The sequence below is a fragment of the Eptatretus burgeri genome, chromosome 9, assembly GCF_056783735.1.
Source record: "Eptatretus burgeri isolate ZD-2024b chromosome 9, Ebu_testis_v1, whole genome shotgun sequence".
Classification (NCBI taxonomy): Eukaryota; Metazoa; Chordata; class Myxini; order Myxiniformes; family Myxinidae; genus Eptatretus; species Eptatretus burgeri.
This window is the reverse complement of record NC_140969.1, coordinates 40,736,498-40,759,569: the sequence shown is the minus strand read 5'-3', so window position 1 is coordinate 40,759,569 and position 23,072 is coordinate 40,736,498. Positions and strand designations below refer to the sequence as shown.

General features: G+C 41.8%; 1 protein-coding gene across 1 annotated transcript in view; it reads left to right on the top strand.

The window, feature by feature from the left end:
• Positions 1-20,461, top strand: part of NAE1 (NEDD8 activating enzyme E1 subunit 1) — a 77,591-nt gene extending 57,130 nt beyond the window's left edge. Inside the window, exons 18-21 of the mRNA XM_085894907.1 lie at positions 4,105-4,194; positions 5,551-5,665; positions 19,799-19,848; positions 20,086-20,461. Coding sequence (XP_085751033.1) covers positions 4,105-4,194; positions 5,551-5,665; positions 19,799-19,848; positions 20,086-20,195 — 365 coding nt within the window. The 3' untranslated portion in view covers positions 20,196-20,461. The remainder of the gene's footprint in view (positions 1-4,104; positions 4,195-5,550; positions 5,666-19,798; positions 19,849-20,085) is intronic.
• Positions 20,462-23,072: the final 2,611 nt, after the last annotated feature.

Below are 23,072 nucleotides of genomic sequence, written 5' to 3'. Positions count from 1 at the left end.
TATCTCTGTATCTCTCTCTGTATCTCTCTCTGTATCTCTCTCTGTATCTCTCTCTCTGTATCTCTCTCTCTGTATCTCTCTCTCTGTATCTCTCTCTCTGTATCTCTCTCTCTCTGTATCTCTCTCTCTCTGTATCTCTCTCTCTCTGTCCTCTCTCTCTCTCTCTCTCTCTCTCTCTCTCTATCTCTATCTCTATCTCTATCTCTATCTCTATCTCTATCTCTATCTCTATCTCTATATCTATATCTATATCTATATCTATATCTATATCTATATCTATATCTATCTCTATATCTATCTCTATATCTATCTCTATATCTATCTCTGTATCTATCTCTGTATCTATCTCTGTATCTATCTCTGTATCTATCTCTGTATCTATCTCTGTATCTATCTCTGTATCTATCTCTGTATCTATCTCTGTATCTATCTCTGTATCTCTCTCTGTATCTCTCTCTGTATCTCTCTCTGTATCTCTCTCTGTATCTCTCTCTCTGTATCTCTCTCTCTGTATCTCTCTCTCTGTATCTCTCTCTCTGTATCTCTCTCTCTCTGTATCTCTCTCTCTCTGTATCTCTCTCTCTCCCCACCTCTCTCTGTCTCTCTCTCTCTGTCTCTCTATCTCTATCTCTCTCTCTATCTCTATCTCTATCTCTATCTCTATCTCTATCTCTATATCTATATCTATATCTATATCTATATCTATATCTATATCTATATCTATCTCTATATCTATCTCTATATCTATCTCTATATCTATCTCTATATCTATCTCTATATCTATCTCTATATCTATCTCTATATCTATCTCTATATCTATCTCTATCTCTATCTCTATATCGATCTCTATATCGATCTCTATATCGATCTCTATATCTATCTCTATATCTATCTCTATATCTATCTCTATATCTATCTCTATATCTATCTCTATATCTATCTCTATATCTATCTCTATATCTATCTCTATATCGATCTCTATATCGATCTCTATATCTATCTCTATATCTATCTCTATATCGATCTCTATATCGATCTCTATATCGATCTCTATATCGATCTCTATATCGATCTCTATATCGATCTCTATATCTATCTCTATATCTATCTCTATATCTATCTCTATATCTATCTCTATATCTATCTCTATATCTATCTCTATATCTATCTCTATATCTATCTCTATATCTCTCTCTATATCTCTCTCTATATCTCTCTCTATATCTCTCTCTATATCTCTCTCTATATCTCTCTCTATATCTCTCTCTATATCTCTCTCTATATCTCTCTCTATATCTATCTCTATATCTATCTCTATATCTATCTCTATATCTATCTCTATATCTATCTCTATATCTATCTCTATATCTATGTCTATATCTATCTCTATATCGATCTCTATATCGATCTCTATATCGATCTCTATATCTATCTCTATATCTATATCTATATGTATCTCTATATCTATCTCTATATCTATCTCTATATCTATCTCTATATGTATCTCTATATCTATCTCTATATCGATCTCTATATCGATATCTATATCGATCTCTATATCTATCTCTATATCGATCTCTATATCTATCTCTATATCTATCTCTATATCTATCTCTATATCGATCTCTATATCTATCTCTATATCTATCTCTATATCTATCTCTATATCGATCTCTATATCGATCTCTATATCGATCTCTATATCTATCTCTATATCGATCTCTATATCTATCTCTATATCTATCTCTATATCGATCTCTATATCGATCTCTATATCGATCTCTATATCGATCTCTATATCTATCTCTATATCTATCTCTATATCTATCTCTATATCTATCTCTATATCTATCTCTATATCTATCTCTATATCTATCTCTATATCTATCTGTATATCTATCTCTATATCTATCTCTATATCTATCTCTATATCTATCTCTATATCTATCTCTATATCTATCTCTATATCTATCTCTATATCTATCTCTATATCTATCTCTATATCTATCTCTATATCTATCTCTATATCTATCTCTATATCTATCTCTATATCTATCTCTATATCTATCTCTATATCTATCTCTATATCTATCTCTATATCTATCTCTATATCTATCTCTATATCTATCTCTATATCTATCTCTATATCTATCTCTATATCTATCTCTATATCTATCTCTATATCTATCTCTATATCTCTCTCTATATCTCTCTCTATATCTCTCTCTCTCTCTCTATATATCTCTCTATATCTCTCTCTATATCTCTCTCTATATCTCTCTCTATATCTCTCTCTATATCTCTCTCTATATCTCTCTCTATATCTCTCTCTATATCTCTCTCTATATCTCTCTCTATATCTCTCTCTATATCTCTCTCTATATCTCTCTATCTCTATCTCTATCTCTATCTCTATCTCTATCTCTATCTCTATCTCTATCTCTATCTCTATCTCTATCTCTATATCTATCTCTATATCTATCTCTATATCTATCTCTATATCTATCTCTATATCTATCTCTATATCTATCTCTATATCTATCTCTATATCTATCTCTATATCTATCTCTATATCTATCTCTATATCTATCTCTATATCTATCTCTATATCTATCTCTATATCTATCTCTATATCTATCTCTATATCTATCTCTATATCTATCTCTATATCTATCTCTATATCTATCTCTATATCTATCTCTATATCTATCTCTATATCTATCTCTATATCTATCTCTATATCTATCTCTATATCTATCTCTATATCTATCTCTATATCTATCTCTATATCTATCTCTATATCTATCTCTATATCTATCTCTATATCTATCTCTATATCTATCTCTATATCTATCTCTATATCGATCTCTATATCGATCTCTATATCGATCTCTATATCTATCTCTATATCTATCTCTATATCTATCTCTATATCTATCTCTATATCTATCTCTATATCTATCTCTATATCTATCTCTATATCTATCTCTATATCGATCTCTATATCTATCTCTATATCTATCTCTATATCTATCTCTATATCTATCTCTATATCTATCTCTATATCTATCTCTATATCTATCTCTATATCTATCTCTATATCTATCTCTATATCTATCTCTATATCTATCTCTATATCTATCTCTATATCTATCTCTATATCTATCTCTATATCTATCTCTATATCTATCTCTATATCTATCTCTATATCTATCTCTATGTCTATCTCTATCTCTATCTCTATGTCTATCTCTATCTCTATCTCTATATCTCTCTCTATCTCTATCTCTATCTCTATCTCTATCTCTATCTCTATCTCTCTCTATATCTCTCTCTATATCTCTCTCTATATCTCTCTCTATATCTCTCTCTATATCTCTCTCTATATCTCTCTCTATATCTCTCTCTATATCTCTCTCTATATCTCTCTCTATATCTCTCTCTATATCTCTCTCTATATCTCTCTCTATATCTCTCTCTATATCTCTCTCTATATCTCTCTCTATATCTCTCTCTATATCTCTCTCTCTCTCTCTCTCTCTCTCTCTCTCTCTCTCTGTCTCTCTCTCTCTGTGTATGTATCTCTCTCTCTCTCTCTGTATCTCTCTCTCTCTCTCTCTGTATCTCTCTCTCTCTCTCTGTATCTCTCTCTCTCTCTCTCTGTATCTCTCTCTCTCTCTCTCTGTATCTCTCTCTCTCTCTCTCTGTATCTCTCTCTCTCTCTCTCTCTCTCTCTCTCTCTCTCTCTCTCTGTATCTCTCTCTCTCTCTCTCTCTGTATCTATCTCTCTCTCTCTCTCTCTCTCTCTCTCTCTCTCTCTCTCTCTCTCTCTCTCTCTCTCTCTCTCTCTCTCTCTCTCTCTCTCTCTCTGTCTCTCTGGCTCTCTGTCTCTCTGTCTCTCTGTCTCTCTGTCTCTCTGTCTCTCTGTCTCTCTGTCTCTCTGTCTCTCTGTCTCTCTCTCTGTATCTCTGTCTCTCTCTGTCTGTGTGTGTCTGTGTGTGTGTGTAGGGCTGCTTGAAGAAGAGCCAGTAACTAGCAAAACCTAAATTTAAATATCTTTAGGGTCTGATTGTCTGCATGGATTTTTTTTTTTTGCCTGTGCAGGTAATGAGGAGTCAGTTTCTGAAGATCTTGGCCTTTATTTGATGTTACGTTCAGTGGATCGCTTTTTTCTACAGCACGGAAGATTTCCTGGTGGGTTTTGCCATGTGCAAATAAATGCTGGCTTCTCTTTGAAAGGAGCGTTTTCTGATGCTTGTGTCAAAAAGTTCAAATGGAGTTCCTCCCACAACTAAAAAAAAGAGAACAGACAACACACTGCATGGTATCTTTGGAGTAGTCCACCGAAGAAGCTTGGACATAAAGCTCGAAAAATGCATTTAAATTCATTCATTTGTGTGCACCATGTGGCTGCTGGTTTCATCATTGCTGCGAGCATGGCCGCTGATTCAGTACCCTCTATCGGTCAGGACAGTAATTTGTAAATTGTTCACAGTGCAGGTGACAACTCGTACACTGTATAATTCTTCACAAAAGACACCATGGGACCGTTTAACGTCCACCAACAACCAGTTCCAACAGATGAGTCCCCAGATTAACGTCCTGATGAACAGCACACACATTGATGTCTCTCACTGTATGTGAGACACGGGGATGACATTTTATAGCTGGGTCGGGATCCGAACCCAGGTTATACAGCTGAGAGATGAGTATACATACCTTTGTCATTCCTGCCAGCCTTTTTGTTAAAATGACATTGAATTTACCTGAGAAATTGCATTCCTCATCCTTTCGACTGGGGAAGCTTGTGAAGCAGAAAACCTCACCAAGCATTCGGGTTTTCTCAAAATATTTTAGAATTCATTAAGAATAGTGTTTGTTATCAATTTTACAAATCGAGCTCTGAGAATGATTGAAAACTTCATCTTGATACTTTGGCCAAAGTTTGTACACTGAAATAATTATTGTGGAAAGGAGCATTGTCAGGCAAAATAAACTAGTCTATCCCAAGCAATACCTCTGGCAAGGCCATATTTGGAGGAGTACTGATTCAATCATGTGGAATAAATTTGAATTTCTTTATACTGTATCCAGAACGGGTGATGTGAGCCCCGTGGAGATGAACTCCCAACACACCGAGCGGAGGTATTCTGCGCACACGACTTGGTTGTGGGGCATCTCGGTTACAATTCATTTGTTTATCTAAGCATCGGTTTCAGCACTTGCACGGACGGTTCTGTGGGGAATTTGATTGTGCTGGAGTACGATCCCTTGGCTTAAAATGCAAAGAAACTTGCTTTGAAAGCAACAGGTGTAATAAATAATGGGGATGGGGATACGGACGTAAACAAAAAATCAAAATGCGAGAATAACTCGATTGGTGCGCTTGGATAAACAAATATTGGAAGCAGATTGGTGTGGAGAATGAGGGGTACTGGGGTGAGGGGGAGAATGCCATCATGTTTGCTTATAATAATTATATTACCTTTTGGCTGATTGTAATGTGTTTTGCTTGTCCAGGTATTATGATCTTATTTTATTCCTGTACAGGAGAACATGTGGAGAATATTGAGCCAGATGTACTCTTACTGCATGCAGAGGCAAGTTCACTCCTGCAGGAATGGGACCTTCCAACATCTCCTCCTCAGAATATGCTCGTTGAGTTGTACGTTATCTCCTTTTATGATTTTTCCCCCCCCCCCAAGTTTTATGTTTGTTTTATTCATCTTTTCTTTTGTTTTTTAAGGTGATTCTGGTTTTAAACACATCATCACCCATTGTCATACTTTTGATTGAAAACCAGACACTGAACAACAGTGTGCACCCAAAATATCATGAAGAATGTGGAGCAGAACCCCACAAACTTGACAAAATATTGTTGTTTATATCATTAGTAAACTGAACTGCCATCCCAGAGGTTGTGTTTTCCAATCTAGCAAATATATTGTGACGGTTCTGAGAACCAAGACCCCCAAGGCAATGGCTCACAACATACAGCAGTTCCTGAGGTAGTTCTTTCGTTTTTTCTTGTTTCAGATAGGGTCCTTTCCTTATGTCTCATGGGTTACAGCAGGCATATACATTGTGAGGGATTAGGTAGGGTTCCCCCCCCCCCATTATTCTCCATTTTTTTCCCTGCACATGACCAAACACATGTTGCTCGCAGCCTAATTTGCATACGCGTGCCAAAACCTGTTCAAATCTGCGTGCCACAACCAAACTGCCATCTCAACTACCTTAGCTGTCTTCACCACAATTCTCCCACATTGCCGGCGATAACCACCCTGCCTGCTTCAAATATACACCAGACTTCGTTCTCATTCAAACAGCACTATTCAGGCTCGCCTTTCCAGCCTTCTACCGCAATACACATTGCCTCAACCAAAAACGACGCTTCAACTCCACAACCACATCAACCTCATTCCACCACTTTCCTGCACCTCGGAACCATCATCTCACCTCGCCCACGGACAACTTTGGCCCACAATCAGGCTCAAGTCCAACTCCGTTAAACGTGGAGCTTTTCAAAACGAGGCACAAGTGTGCTTGCCATTCCTTCACATTTCTCGAACAGCCGAGACCGCCCCGCCTTCCAGCAAGCCACCTATGTCCTTCCCGGGCGTTTGAAAAACAGATTGGGACCACTGTGCATCGACCCCATGTTAAGTCGGGAGATCACGTGTATGGCATAGACTGCTGACAAATGAAGGCAGATCTAGCACAGCACCCTCGCGGGGAGGATGATGTCACCCTTCAGCACGTCTTGACCAATGTGCACACCGCGCTCGGAGGAAAGAGAGCGGTGTGTGACCCATGTTCCCCGAGACCACTACTACAAAGGGAAGGATAACCGAGACAGATTTTTAAGAACAACCAACAATCTATTTATTTGTCCACACACAAGCAAGCAATAGTGAAAGCACATTATTTACAGGCAAAAGGCACAGAAGAGCAGACTTAATCCTAACACGTATTCCTAGACAATCTTACGAAGACAAAAGACGAATGGCCATCATTCAATCCACGAAGAAGAAGAGGGCAAGAAGAACTGAAAAAATAAAAAGAATGGAGCATGGGGTCAATGCCTTCCCTCACCTCACACAACCCAATGGGGCTGTGCTGGTCCAAATATACAGGGCACGGAGGTGGAAAGATCAGAAAGATTGGCTGTAGAGTGGTGATGCGGTGCAATGGGATGCGCAGCCGCATCTCTTGAGGCATCCAGCATCAGTAGGCAAGTCCTATCTGGCATCCCAGATATGCCAATAGGGCACGCCTCTCCATTTCTGTTGTGCACCTCGGTCGGACAAGCAGCTACACACGAACCAAACTGCATTCTGGCCTTTCTATTCTGCTCTTCTTTGCACTATGGGCTCCTTCCTTCTCTCCTCCACACACTGCGCTCCTTTATGCTCCTCGCCGGACAAGCTTTGAGACGATTCTGGGCTTTCTTCTCCTGTTAGGATGTCGCTTTCTTGAGTCCCGTCTCGTGCGAGCCCCTTTCTCATTGGTGCGCATCCTATGGGCTCGTGTCCACAACGCAGCTTGTGGAAAATGTTGCTGTCCCTGAGGGAGCCTTCAACACAGTCCTCACCCCACCCCTCATGCACTAAAGATGCGGAAGGCACCCTAAGCCCCTCCCTGCCATGCAAAACGTCCTTTGTACTGGACGTACTGTTCACTTATGAGAAGTGCCATACTTCATTGCGTATGGGAAGAGCGTTGTACTTGTATTATGAATGCAACAAGCATTGTGCTTTGTGCCACGAATGTGTGAAGTGCAAGAAGGAAGATTAAGGAAGCATAGGGGAGTAAGAATGCGGGAAATGCAATTCAGTGCTGATCTGGAGGATCAGTTGTTTACAGTGAGCGATGGGTAGTTGGTGGTAAATAGTAAAAGAATGAGTCGATTTGAGATGTAAGGAAGACAGACGCACCAAAGGACAAGAATAACCCTGTGGGTTTGAAAGAAAGACTGACGAGATGAAAGAGGGGTTATTGAATTGAGGCTTGGTGAAGGGTATTATTGGTGGATTGAGAAAGGCAGAGGGGGAATTGTTGGAACAGACGAATGGTGGATTGAAAGTAGTAGAGGATGGGGGAGGGGGAAGATGTCACACCGGGGATACACAAACTCACCTCAGTGCATGTCCCCCCCACACCCTCCGACATGGGGCAAAGGTCTACCGACACATAAACGAATGAAATTACTCATCTTCATTTCTCAATAACTGTCCATGTATGCTCTCCCTTGGGGTGCATTTCCAAAACAGTCACAATATATATATATATTTTTTTTTTAATTATTATTTATTTATTTATGCACAAAATAAATTATTATTTATTTATTTATGCACAAATATTGTTACGAATTTGGAAGCTTACTGCACTCAACATTCAGGTCCTTATAGAACAGTTATATCGGTAAGTACGTGTTTCTAGTTAGGGTCCCGTCCCTAGTCTAATGGGAATTAAATGTGCATGTGCTGCGAAGTTATTTTATAGATAGGATTTTTACACTTATAACAACAACACCAGCCGTACCGACGCCATAGCGCATGTGTTTCTGGTTGCGGACGTGGGTGGGACCCCTCGCTCCAGAGCCGACTCCGCCCACGAGGGCAAGCGCGCCCTTCGTCCAATCAGAAGGCTCATCTCCTCAGATCGGGACTCCATCCAGAAGGGTGGGAATTGCCCCGCCTTCCGTGGGCCTGTCCAATGAGGGACGGCCAGCGAATCGGGCGACGCAACAGTCTAATCAGGAGGCAAGTGGCCAGGGAAGAAATCCCTCCCACCTCGGGAGAGGAATAGTGATCGGGGCGTTCTGTCTGGCTGTCTGGGTCGGCCTCGCCTGGTGTCGTCTGATCCGTGGAAGCTTTTCCGGCCTTGAGCGCCTGTCGTCTCCCGCCTCGTCCGCCTCATCCGCCTTCATGCTGGCTGGCGTCCGTCATTCTGTCCCTCGTCCCTGGTGCTTGGTGCTGCGTTGAGGCGGTGGATTTGAGACCCGCCACCGGACAAGCTCGACCACACCGCACGAGGCGGGCAGGTGCAAGTGCAGGCTCTTGCTCTCAGCTCGCCTTCCCTCCCAAGCTGAAGGGCCGTATAAAGCCCGCGGCCATAATTTATTTTGGGTGTGTGCGTGTGTGTCTGTGGGCCCAGTCTACAAGTAGAAACTGTTAAGTGCCTGTGTTCATTGTACATTGCATTCGTTAAAGTCGCGATAACTCTGCCCTTATGTGCTCCCCTTGTTCCCCCGATTATTGTGAATAAATACCCCCTCTTGTTGAATGTTTCAGCTCGTTTTTGTGTTTCTTTTATTGGCTTAGCATGGTGTGTGTTGAGAAATTTGGAAGCGGCAAATTGTGCATTCAGTCCGGCGCGGCTCTGGTAACTCCGCTCGGTTACGCTGGATCCGAGCCGTTACCGCGACTCGGATCGGACAGAGTCGGCCGAGAGTGTGGTTTCCCCGGTAGTTGGATGGCGTGAGTACTTCGGTAAATTGGAGTTAGACAAGTGGACCCTACCTCACGCCGTCGAAGTATTGGCGACCACGGTCCTGTAAGGGACCCGTGCCTCTCGGAGATCTCGATTCCGGGTGTTCGGTGGAGCCGACTCTACTGCTCCACCTAGCGGCCGTGCTCGCCGCCGACGCCCGGCTCTACAACAAGATAACCTCATAACTTCACGAGGCATCAGGGCACAGACCGAGTCCTATCACAGCACGTGCTGCACGAGCTGTCAGCAACAAGTGCATCTGCCACACACAAATTTTCTCTCCCCTCCTGATTACCAGTTAGGAGGTTTGCAGGCAGAAATAATAACTTAAACAAAAGGAACACCCTGACCCTAGATGTGACTTGACATGGACGTCATGCACATAAATTATGCCGACACATCACCTCCAAACTAGAACGGCGTCCGTGTGGCACTTCGGTCTTTGAATACTGAGATTTGTCTTTATGTTCACAAATAAATGAAAGCAGGGCTGCCGATCCAGATTTCGCCCTTTTATGAGCTCGTCAGGACGACGTACTGCCAAATCGTTTATTCGTGACCATACTAAGGGTGACCATACTTAGGGTGCTCAACTTGTATTTCTTAACAAGCTTAGTATGGTATATTTTAACTCTAATGGCACTCAGTGGAACTCATACCTCTGCCAGACTGAACAGTTTACATTTTGGATCCCACTGATAGGCCGGATCTGCATCTGGACCTCAACCAAAATCTAATCGCCTTGTTCTTGTCAATTTGCCAAATCATCCACCGACTTTTATCATCTATCCACAACTTTTATCATCTATCCACAACTTTTTACCCCTCAGCCCGAATTGGGCTAAGGGGTATTGTCGTCACAGGCGTTGTCCGGGCGTCCGTCTGTCAACTTTTGGTTTCCGTCAATTTCGCAGAGAACGCCTTGTCTGATTAAATCCATTTTTGCAGGGTGTGTTGGGGTTGAGTTGAGTAAGGTTCCTTACGAAAATGGGCGTGCTGCGATTTTCAATGTAGCCTCCATGGCAGCCATCTTGAAATTGGTTTCCGTCGATTTCGAGGAGAACGCCTTGTCCGATTAAATCCATTTTTGCAGTGTGTGTTGGGGCTGGGTAGACGAAGGTTCCTTTCGATAATGAACACAATTTGATTCTCGGCTAGGCCACCAAGGGGCCAAAACTGAAAACGTAGAAAATGGCTATTTCTCCTGAACGAATGGCTGGATCATCGCCAAATTTTTATCACAGGTATATCTGATGAGGATGCATGATATATAACCCGGGTTTTTGATTTGACCTACTTTTCAAGGTCACAGATGTCAAAGTTCATACTTCGGTGTTCGGGCGTCCGTCAACTTTTGGTTTCCGTCAATTTCGAGGAGAACGCCTTGTCCGATTAAATCCATTTTTGCAGGGTGTGTTGGGGTTGAGTAGAGGAAGGTTCCTTTCGAAAATGGGCGCGCTGCGATTTTCAATGTGGCCTCCATGGCAGCCATCTTGAAATTGGTTTCCGTCGATTTCGAGGAGAACGCCTTGTCCGATTAAATCCATTTTTGCACTGTGTGTTGGGGTTGAGTAGCGGAAGGTTCCTTTCGAAAATGGGTGCGCTGCGATTTTCAATGTGGCCTCCATGGCAACTATCTTGAAATTGGTTTCCGTAGATTTCGAGGAGAACGCCTTGTCCGATTAAATCAATTTTTTGCAGTGTGTGTTGGGGCTGGGTAGACGAAGGTTCCTTTCAATAATGAGCACAATTTGATTCTCGGCTAGGCCACCAGGGGGCCAAAACTGAAAACCTAGAAAATGGCTATTTCTCCTGAACGAATGGCTGGATCATCGCCAATTTTTTATCACAGGTATATCTGATGAGGATACATGATATATAACCCGGGTTTTTGATTTGACCTACTTTTCAAGGTCACAGAGGTCAAAGTTCATACTTCGGTGTTCGGGCGTCCGTCAACTTTTGGTTTCTGTCAATTTCGAGGAGAACGCCTTGTCCGATTAAATCCATTTTTGCAGGGTGTGTTGGGGTTGAGTAGAGGAAGGTTCCTTTCGAAAATGGGCGCGCTGCGATTTTCAATGTGGCCTCCATGACAGCCATCTTGAAATTGGTTTCCGTCCATTTTGAGGAGAACGCCTTGTCCGATTCAATCCATTTTTGCAGGGTGTGTTGGGGTTGAGTAGAGGAAGGTTCCTTTCGAAAATGGGCGTGCTGCGATTTTCACTAGCCGCCACGGTAGCGATCTTGAAGTCTGATTGATTTTCGATATAACGTCCAACGTGCTCTAACTGACTGCATCATCGTGATATCACTGCTTCCTTTTACAATGCATGGGCTGAGGGGTAACGCCCGCTTTGCAGAGCTATTTTTATAATATACCGTGCAATATATCGTTTTTTGGCCTTATCTCTCAATTATGAAGAATCACTTTAAAAACTGAAAAATTATCGTAACTGGATCTGGATCTTCACCAAAATCGAATCAATTTGCTCTTGTCACACACCCAACCTCTTCACCAGGTTTCGTCCAAATCCGTCTCTACCTTTTTGAGATATCCTGCTCACAGACAGACAAACAGGGGTGAAAACATAACCTCTGTCTGCCTTCGGTGGCCGAGGTAACTAATGATTGTGATTTCTGACTGAAAAGCACAGTGCTCCGAGTCGACTATCTGCTTCTTTACATTCGCCATTTTATCAAACACTGCCAGTGACAAAACAAAATATTCACTTTTTATTTCCAACTTATTATATTGAGGTATCAAGAAATCAAGAGAAATGCCATAAATCCATTCAACATGACGATGAACCTTTATTGTGTCTCAACCCATGAATGCCTCACCTGGTTCCTTTCATGATGCAGCGTGACATCATCCCACGTGATGCACACTGAACCTAGTCACATAATTCAATGTATTTGATTTAATTGCATAACAATGAGGATAGAGACAACAAAACTCTTCAGACTTTCTTTTTTTTTAAGGCAATGGTGATACAAAATAATTAGTACTTTAGAGTTGCAGAGTGCTTTACAGTCTACAGAATGCTGCCCTCCAAGATGAAGTTCACCATCTCGCTAAATATGAGGCCGATGGTCACGAGTCTTCCAAAGAATTTGGATTTGCAGTGACTGGAATTAGTTCAGCGGCTAATGCAGGATTTTCACCAGAATCGTTCAGTTTTTGCAGAAAGCATGAAACTTTGCACAGGATTACTACTACCCCTGGGGATCTTAAAAAAAATATGGACCCCAAAAATCCGTGCCCCCTCGTGCCCACCATTTTGATTATAAATATGGCTGCCAAAATATGGCATTTCGTCTATATTTGTTGTATTATACTGCTCTAAACACATAACAGGATATGGTGTGTCTATATAATATTTGTTCATTTCTTATTCTTTGTTTCATGCCTTTGTTGTGAGAAAATTGGCGTCTCAAGGCATATGGCACAAATTTAGCATTAAAATAAGTGAAAACATTGAGATAACATTATGAAATAAAAGTTCTTTATTTTCAGGTTGCAATGACATGGTGTGAATGATGGAGAAACAGTTCCAGCTCGTTAAACCAAGTGATGTAGTTGAAGTTCAGAGGCCACCAATAGACTGGACCTTGTGCATTCTTTGTCGGAGGACAACATCCGAATCACTTTCACAGTCCTGGCGAGGACGAGGACGAGGACGAGGTCATGTCGAAGGGACTGGAACAGGTTTTCAATCATTTGAAACAAATCTAGTGAAATTCAAAGAACCTTGAGTTAACATTGCTTGCTTTCATTAGAGCACTTCGGACATCTGATTTCGAGTTATACACAGAATCCTTGGCTAAATTGGCCCCATGGTTCTTTGCAATGGATCATGTTCACTATGCTAGATGGGTTCCTGTGCACGTACGTGACATGACCACTCTTCACCAAAGATGTCCAGATGTTTATGAGCAGTTCATGCGTGGTGCCTTTACTTCAAATAAAACAGGACATTCATTCTCTGCCATAGGACTTGACCAAGCCCATGAACATCTGAATGCGCGTGTGAAAGGTGATGGGGGTGCCATCGGCCTCACCAAAAACCCTGGTGCCCTACGTAGATGGATGGTGGCTGGCCCTCAGTTGTCAGCCATAATAGCTGAATTTGAAGAACAGTTTGATCCCAATGATGGTAACGATGCTGATGACAAGCATCACGAACAAACCCATAGTTCACAGAAATCCTTTTTTGAAGATGTTTGTGGTCTTCTCTCGACCTTAGAAGAATTAGGAAATCCATTTCTTGATTGTAGTAAGGATTTGCTTACATTACACACCCAGGAAATCATGCCGATGACTGTTGTTAAAACTATCCAACAGATCCATGCAACAGCAGAAAAACAGTACAGTACTTTCATTGAGGACAGGCTCTTAAAAAATGAAACACCAGTCAGTGCACCAATATCAAGGAACACATTTCCACTATTCAGTCGACCGAATAAGGCGGCCCAATCGAAGGAGAAGCAGAATATCTCTGAACTCAAGAGTGACTGTTCTTTGTTTGCTAGATTGCAGATAGGTAGCCATTCAAGAGAAGGAAATCTAGAGGAATTTTTCAAGCACGAGAATCAGAAATTTCCACCATCATTATCTACAGCAGGGAAACTTAGGCAAGGAAAGAAATCTGATCTCCTTGGATGTCTTCAATTTCGCAGAAAATCAGCCTACTTGAATACCCCAACTGCTGAAGTAAAAATATTTGATGGTGCTGCAGTGGTGCACTTTCTGCCAATTGGAGAATCCAGGACCTTTGGGGAATATGCCAGGGAGGTATTTGTACCATATGTAGTTTCAGAGCTAGAAAGGTCTCTTCGAGTCGATATTGTTTGGGATGTTTATCGGAGAAACACTTTGAAGCTTACAGCAAGAGAAAATAGAGGGACAGGGGCTCATAGACGTATGTCTCCAAATGTGAAGCTGCCAGGAAATTGGAATAACTTCCTTCGCAATGATGACAACAAGGATGAACTCTTCCAGTTCCTAGGTGCTGAGAGCGTTTCAAAGGACACTGGCGACAGGGTTATCATATCCACTGTTCATGAGTCAGTTGTCAGCTCTAATATGAACCACAACTTGGATGGACTACAGCCTTGCTCACATGAGGAGGCTGACACCAGGATTCTACTCCATGTGAAAGATGCCCTGAATTCTGGTTTTAAAGAGGTGATGATCAGGACTGTTGACACGGACGTTGTTGTTTTGGCTGTGGATCATTTTCAGAACTTGGAAATCCTTGAAAAACTATGGATAGCGTTTGGTACAGGAAAGGAATTCCGATACATTCCCGTGCATGAAATAGCAACAGCAATTGGCCCTGAAATAGCAAAAGGTTTGCCCTTTTTTCATGCTTTCTCAGGATGTGACACTACATCCTCCTTTGCAAATAATGGCAAGAAGTCTGCGTGGAATACTTGGCGTTGTGGCCAGAGATCACTGAGTGTTTTGCATTCTTGTCATCACCAGTCACCAATTCTACCGGAGAATATCATGGAAAAACTTGAACGCTTTGTTGTGCTCCTGTACTGTCGTACCAGTGATCATGTTAATGTGAACACTGCAATAATGACACTGTTTTCCAGAATGTCAAGGACCCTTGATAACATTCTGCCTACAAAGGCAGCCCTCGAGGAGCACACAAGGAGATCAGTATATCAAGCCAGACATATCTGGGAACAATGCCTTGAACGGCTTCCAAAAGTTCCTAGTCCATCTGACTGGGGCTGGGAGACCGATCAGGACAATTTCAGGCCTAAGTGGACAGTTCTACCTATTGCCGAGAAAGCTTGCCTCGAGCTTATTGCATGCAAGTGTACCAAGTCCTGCAGAGGGAACTGCAAATGTTATTGAACAAATTCCACAATAAAGTCAGTTTGCACTGCCCTGTGCATATGTGGTGGCACTTGTTATGAAGTCTTCACAGGAAAATTAAGGGAACTGCGTCGTCAGTGACGATGAGAAACCAGAAAAACCTATATAGGTGGCACGGTTGTGATTTTTCTGCCACTAGGGGGCACCTATAGGGGTTCATTTAATTAATCTCTGGCATCCTTGACCAGGTGTCGACGTTTGTTCCTAAAATTATCTAGGTTTTGTCTGAAATGATTGATACATTCAGGAGTTGTTTGCATTAAACTGAAATCTGGAATATTGACCTTTTTCACTTTCATACCCATATTGGAATCAAGTATGACATAATCAGATATGCCTCTTACAGTGTGGTATTTGATGCATCTGATGCCCTTGAAAAAGATGCCATCTGGTTGATTGACACTAAAAACATTGGAATTGCTGTTTGAATTATGTTTCTATCATGGTTAACAACAGAGTTATTCAACTCAGTAGACCGATCAGACACATAGCAGAGTGCATTCTACCAGAAAGTCAAAGTAGCATCAAAAAGGCAGAAGTACGAGTGACCTGATCTTTATGATTTGACATGTACAAGAGAAATGTTGTTAACAACAGATTTTTTTCTTTTCTTTTTCTTTTTTTGTATACAATGTTGAGGCTCGTATGAGAGCTAACACACAGATCGCACAATGGTGGGTGGGGGGGGGGGGGCAGGAGACAAGATAGGTGAGAAAGGGAAGGACAAAACAGTCGGGAACAGAGACATTCGGAGATCTGTGGAAGGGAGAGGGATGGGGTGAGAAACACGGGATAAACAAGATGGACACCACAGGGACTTGCAGGTCCTTACACGACGGGGAACTTTCGGGAAGGAAAGCAGGGAATTTGAAGGAGGTGGGTTTGGGGTGGATTAATGGGGGTAGAAAAGATCATGGTTTTGGATGGGGGATGATAGGTGGTGGTGAACAGCTGTTTTGAAGGCCTGGAGGGAAGAATGGGATTGAATAGAGTGAGGGAGTTTATTCCAAAGGTGGGAAAAAAAGAGGAATGAAAGAATGAAGGTGAGGCGTGATTCTTGATTTTGGTAGTTTTACCAGAAGGGGGTTGCTGGCATGCCTGGTGTTGGCTTAATGGTTAGGGTGGTGGGCTTGGGATCCTATGATCCTGAGTTCAAATCCTACTCGGCTGTTGAATTAATACCAGGTGGAGTTGACTCTGCCTGTCATCCTTCCGAGGTCGGCAAAATGAGTGCCAGCATGGTGGTATACTGTGTTGGAGTGGTGACCCATCCAGGATTGTGTCCAATAGCCAAAGAGTTTGCAACGGCAGCACCAACGCTCTGCAAAGAGTATAGTCCCAATGGATGGATGGATGGATGGGGTTTCTGGTGGATCTTTAGCACCCTGTGAAAATATGGGGGGGGGATCGCAGACAGAGCAGGGGGAGCGAGACCGGAAAGGAGACGGTAGAAGACAGAAAGACCACTGACCTGCCTGTGATGAGAGAGTGAGAGGCAAAAAAGACTCGGCCTCACCGTGGGAGATACCAATGATTCTAAATGCCTTGGTTTCCTAAAATGATGGAATGACTGTCAGAGTTGTGGATTCTTCTGAATGCATAGACCCCTTTGATGTCATGGTGTGACGCAGCGTTGTGCTATCGCCCCTATTCTCTTCAGCATGTTCTTCGCTGCTTTTGGAACATTTGAAGACAATGATGATGGATTATACATCCAGTTCAGAACAGATGAAAAGCTCTTCAACCTTAGATGTCTGAAATGTTCAACCAAAGTGTTAAATATGATCGTGAGGGAGCTACTGTTCGTTGATGACTGCGTTCTCCTATCACGTTCTGTGCATGGTTTCCAGCATATCATGAAGTGTTTTTCAAACACAGCCAACACCTTTGGGCTTACTATCAGCTTAAAGAAAATGAAGGTATTGCACAAACCACCACCTAACTGTGAATATGTTTCACCTCCTATTGCTGTCAATGACATAACCCTGAACTTTACCAATCTCAGTTGTACATTCTCCAGAAATGTATGTATCGACAGTGAAATGGCAAATGGAATAACCAAAGCAAGCTCCCATTGCCCGACCGGGCAAGAGACTATGGCAGAAGAGGGGTGTGAAACTCTCTAAAAAAAACTAAACTTGCAGTCGACAAAGCTGTCGTCATACTGACCTGCTGTATGCTTGTGAAATATGGACTATTTATGCCTGACATATAAAGCAGCTGGACCAGTTCCACATGAAATGTATTTTAAACATCATCAACATCAAGTGACAGGATAAAGTGCCGAACACTGAGTATGGAATAGAACAACCATGACTGGAATTTAAGCAGCCATTATTAAGGCTCAGGTCAGATGGAGTGGACATGTAGGACTGATGCCAAGATTCCCAAGGCAGTCATATACTCTCAACTTAAACTTGGTCATCACCAATAAGGTAGGCCAAGGCTAAGTAAGTTTCCAGGATTCCCTGAAGGCAGGTCTCGGGAAATGTGGCCTGCCCATTACGGACTGGGAGAGCCACGCATTAGACAGAACTGCCTGCAGAGCACACTCAAGAAGAGGTGTTTGTGAACAAGAGCAATCAAGCTCAACAAACCAGCCAGTTCTTCCATTTCTTGAGTGCAGAAAGCTCTGCAGATCGAGAATCAAGCTATACAGGCACTCGCCGAAGCATGATAAGCGAAAGAGAACCTATGCTTAAAATGGCTAGGCATTATTGGTGAGGTATGTGCTCTACCGAGTTCCCTTCTCGTTTACAATTGCTATTATAAGTGGGGTGGACACTTATCCAACCAAGATATTCTGTTTTGTATTTTTAATAAATTTTCTGAAATTTGTAAAATTTGTTTTTCACTTTAAGTTGTGGGTTACAATGTGTAAATAAAGGGTGGGGGGGGAATCTGATTTAATGCCACTTAATTCTAGACTGTAAGGCAACAAAAGGTGAAAGGGGATACTCGACTTTATGTAGGCACTGTACATACTGTTACAATACACTGGACCATGTGATCACGTTGCGTTGATTCATCTTGTAATCGCTATTTGGCTCGAGGAAAGTTGGCTTGGTAAACATGCGCCGATGAGACGGCAAGTGTTAACTTTAAGACAGTATAAGAATACGTTTGGTGTGTAAAATCTCCCTTTTTTGAGTGAGACCGGGTGAAGACTTGAGCAGTTGCTTTTAAAGGCAACATTACAAACTGTTTGGCTGGCGCACCGTGGGCCAAGGTGGTGAGGTCGGCTGGAGAACCCTGCTGGGGGTGGAACACTGTTTCTAGGGCCCGCCCTGCAGGACAGGATGGCCCCAACAAAGGCATTCTGTGCAACAGCAGCCTGCACAAGCCACACTGAACCCAAAACCAGCTCCTGCTTGCTCAAGCCCTCGCTCGGTGTGCACATCTCGGTATTTATTTTTGGTGCCATAGTGGGTTATTTCTCTCTTTGTATATAAGTTTACGTGTCCCCTCATCTCCACTTGTGTCTGTTGACCATCTGGTCTGTCCTTTTTATCGATGGTATTTTGTCTACCCTTATCCCTGTATTTACTTGTGCATATTGTACCCTCGACTCATAGGGGTCTGGCAAACGGAGGCATACATGCATACATACATACATACATACATACATACATACATACATACATACATACATTCATTCATTTATTCATTCATACATACATACATGACTGAGGCTTATGGAAGAGCAAGGTGACTGGAGGGTAAAAAGGCAACGTCGGTCACATATTAATTAAACAAAGGAAAAAAGGAACGGGAAAAAAATTACAAGAGAGAGGATGGCAGGAAATTGTGTGTATCCGTGTCCGTATCCGTGTGTCTTTCCGTCTGTCCCCGTTTTGGCCCACCCTCTTTCCACATATATTCTCTTGTTCCCATCTCCAACACCCCTCCTTCCACTTTTCTCCCTTCTGCTTCTTTTTTCAATTACAACTTCCTTCATCCTTCCAGTATGTATGTAATAATTAGATTGAGTTTAAGCCACCACACCCTTGACTTGAGCCTGACTTCAGTTGCCACCATCATATTTTATATGATTGTGTTCACTCCCCAAGAAGTCAACAGGGCTGCCATAGCCTTTGCTTTGTGATGTCATATTGGCTGTGACCCATTATTGGTGACTTTTTATAACAAATTAAAATGCCCAATGTTTCACTTGCAGGAGTAGATATGCCAGGCATATTAAATGTTTCTTGACAGCATGTTCATGGAAGCTGTAACTCTATCATTGCAACACCAAGTGTTCGGGTAAAAGTGGAAGCACTCTCGACAGTATCCCCAGCCAATTGCAGATTCATCCAACGAGGTTTTTGTTCCATCATGTGTTCTTCCTTTTATTTTCCTTCCTGTTTTTGCTTCTGCTGCCCTATCCCTCACCATTTACCCATGCCCTAGTTGCCGCTGCGCTGTGTCTGAACTTCATCCGGTTGCTGCATTTGTTGGGGGTAAGTTCGCCACAATTATTGGAGCTCTTACAGTTTTGTGTTCACTCTGCACATTCATTGACATGAAATACAGAAGCCCAACAATGCAATTCCATATCACGGTGTGTACCATTCTATGTCAAAATTATGATCATTCTCATTTTTGTCCTGCTAAGTGTGTAATTTGTTTTTCATTTCTCGCCGAAACTTTACCCTCCTCCCTTCTCCCAACTCCCCTCTACAAAAACACTGTAATAGGTGCTGGAGCTCAGGAGGTGATCAAACTGCTAACAAAACAGTTTGTGCCGATTGACAACACGGTTTTGTATAATGCTGTGACTCAGAGTGCAGTTACTGTTCGCTTGTAAACCTAAGGTTGTTTGTAAATGGATTAAAGATCATCACTCTGTGTGACAGCACAGTAGGGCAGTTTACAATTGTCCATTTTCAAATGTACAAATGAGGAACAAGGTACAACATTTGTAACCTTGACTTGATTGAACATGAGCTTCATTTCAAAAGGCGGAGAAGGTGCGCTTGTTACAGCATTCACCATATTTGAAGGATCCTGTTTCATTGGTTTCCTTTCTTGCGAAATCTGCAGATCAAGGAAATAAAACTTGTTGGACAGAGACTGATTGAGGTTTCATGGGGTGTACTTGTTTTGGTGATGTGATGCTGAAATGTTATTTGCACTGTTTGTATGACCAAAATACATTGGAGACCGATTTTATTTTTTTGGTTGTTATAATTTCTAACACTTACACTTGATTTGTGTAACAGTGATAATTATTTATCAACAGATAGGATCTAGTGAGGGAAAGTTCTCTGCCCAGTTTCGGCACATCATGTCCCAGTGGAACGTGGTGGTGGAGTTTCACCAATAAATGATTGACTGTCAAAGAATAGACACTTCCATCAGGATTACTTCAACGGTCTTAGTCAATCCCATGTTCAAACACAGGGAACATGATAGGTGGCCTAATCCACAGAGGGAGAGACATGGAACTGTAAGCATACAGCTCACATAAATGAAAGTAAATTAGTAGTAAAGTATGTAAATAAAAAGCACATGGTTAGTAGGGGTAAAAGGATCAGAGGTTGGTATGGGGAATCAAATTCAGTGGTGATGGACTGCCATCTATGAAGGCTTGGAGGGAAGAGCACAAAAGGACAGACTTGAGAAGACAATTCCAATAAACAAGAAAAGTAAGGGATAGGAGTAGAGGTGATCATATTGTTTTGAGTTGGGGAATCCAGTGTCTTTCAACATGATAAGAAATTACTTGTTTCTGAACATGTGTTTGATCTTCTAAAGCACAGTTGTGTCAATGGGCTCTGAGGTGGGAGTAGCAAGAGCAGAGAAAAGGTGACGGAGGACTGTGAGGCCACCAATCTTGTCTGCAGTAGTGGAAAAAATAGACCATGATATTTTTCCTCCTTGGGGAAGATGCTATTGATCTTATAACTTCGGGGGGAGAGGATTGACCTTGTATTTATAACAAATCATAGGGCCTTACATGTGATTTCTCCCAGGTATGACTTCAGGTGTGACTACGATATTGCCCCCAACACCTTTACAGCCCAATTGTGACGTTTATTCGATGCATAACCCCATTCCTAATGGTTGCTCGCATTGTTTAATACTTCCCTGAGGGAAAATTGGGCATGTACATGTATACCTAAACCCTGATGGTGTGTCGGCAAAGGGTCAGCATAAGTAAAAGTAAAAATTATCACCACAAATTAATCAGTCAATTCCGTTTGATGATAATATTAACACGCCGCCATCTGTATGCCACATGAAGAAGCGGATCATCCAGCATTTCACCTTTGGAGGACATTTTCTGTTCAAAATGGTACCTTGGCAATAATGACAATGATAATAGCATAATAATAATGTTATTACGAAATAATAATAAATGTCTATGTGTGTGTGTCTCTCCTCCATAACTCAAAAACCTTTGCATGCATACTAAGGGAACTCCAAGGTAGTGCATGAATGAAAATTGGGTGTTTGGGTGAATTAAAAAAAGCCCTTTTGAAGATAATAATTAACAGACTTATTTAATTATATCCTTTATCAAGGCATTGGTCAGCCCCTAAATCAACCTTCTGTCAGCTTGCTGGGGTCTTAATTCGCCATTTGGTTTGGCCTGCTGAATAATGCCTTGACTTGGAACAAGCCGCAACGGTTTCTTGACAATGAAACGCTCATTAATTTTTCTTTTTTTTCACTTTCCTCACTCATCTTCAAATGCCTGATCATCATACGTACGAATCGCTGGATATATCACAATGCTGATAAACACCTGGAGACACCAGTGTTCATGGCTTTATTTCATTTCCAACCTCTAGCATCTCTGAACGTGAGCCAAATAAAAAAATTTAAACAGCAAAATTGACCTCAGCAGCAGTTCCAACCGCTAAAAAATAAGTGTCGATTTGCCCAATTCAGACATTGTTTGACGCTGTGGGTGGTGTTCAATAATGACCAATCGGCGATCACTATTCGCTTGCCAAGCCCTGCCGTTCCTTATCTACCATTTCGTTGGGAGTGCAAAAGCCACTTGGCGATTGCTCTGAAAGCCGCTTCATCATCATCATTGATATTGATCTTTGTAGGGCCATTGGCCCCATTGTCATCATCTTCATGGATGGATTTCACAAAGTATACTTATTATCCTGCCCCCCGGAGGGAGGGAGCGGGATATTGTAATCGTCCGGTTTGTTTGTCTGTTTGTTTGTTTGTCTGTCTGTCTGTTAGCAACTTTACAGCAAAACGGCTTAAGCAAACACTATCAAATTTAATCCACAGGTGGGCAATGAACCTTGGACGACCCCATTAACTTTTGGGTCCAATTGGATCAAAGGTCAAGGTTAAGGTCACGAAAAGATCAAAATCGTTTTTCGCTCATAACTTCGTCAAAAATGATCTGATTTACTTCAAACTAAGCTAATAGTGAACCTTATTCTATTTGTCACTTATAATCCTACCCATTCCTATAGTGAAAAATGCATATTTGTGAATATCGGTAGGGTCCGAAGTTTTGGGGGTCATGGTCGGTCATCGGTCAAAATTACAAATTTTCCATTGAAACTAAAACATGGTTACGAAAATACAACTTTACGAGAAAACGGCTGGCTCAAACACTGTCAAATTATATCCACAGGTGGGTAATGAACCTCGGACGACCCCATTAACTTTTGGGTCCAATTAGGTCAAAGGTCAAGGTCAGGTCACG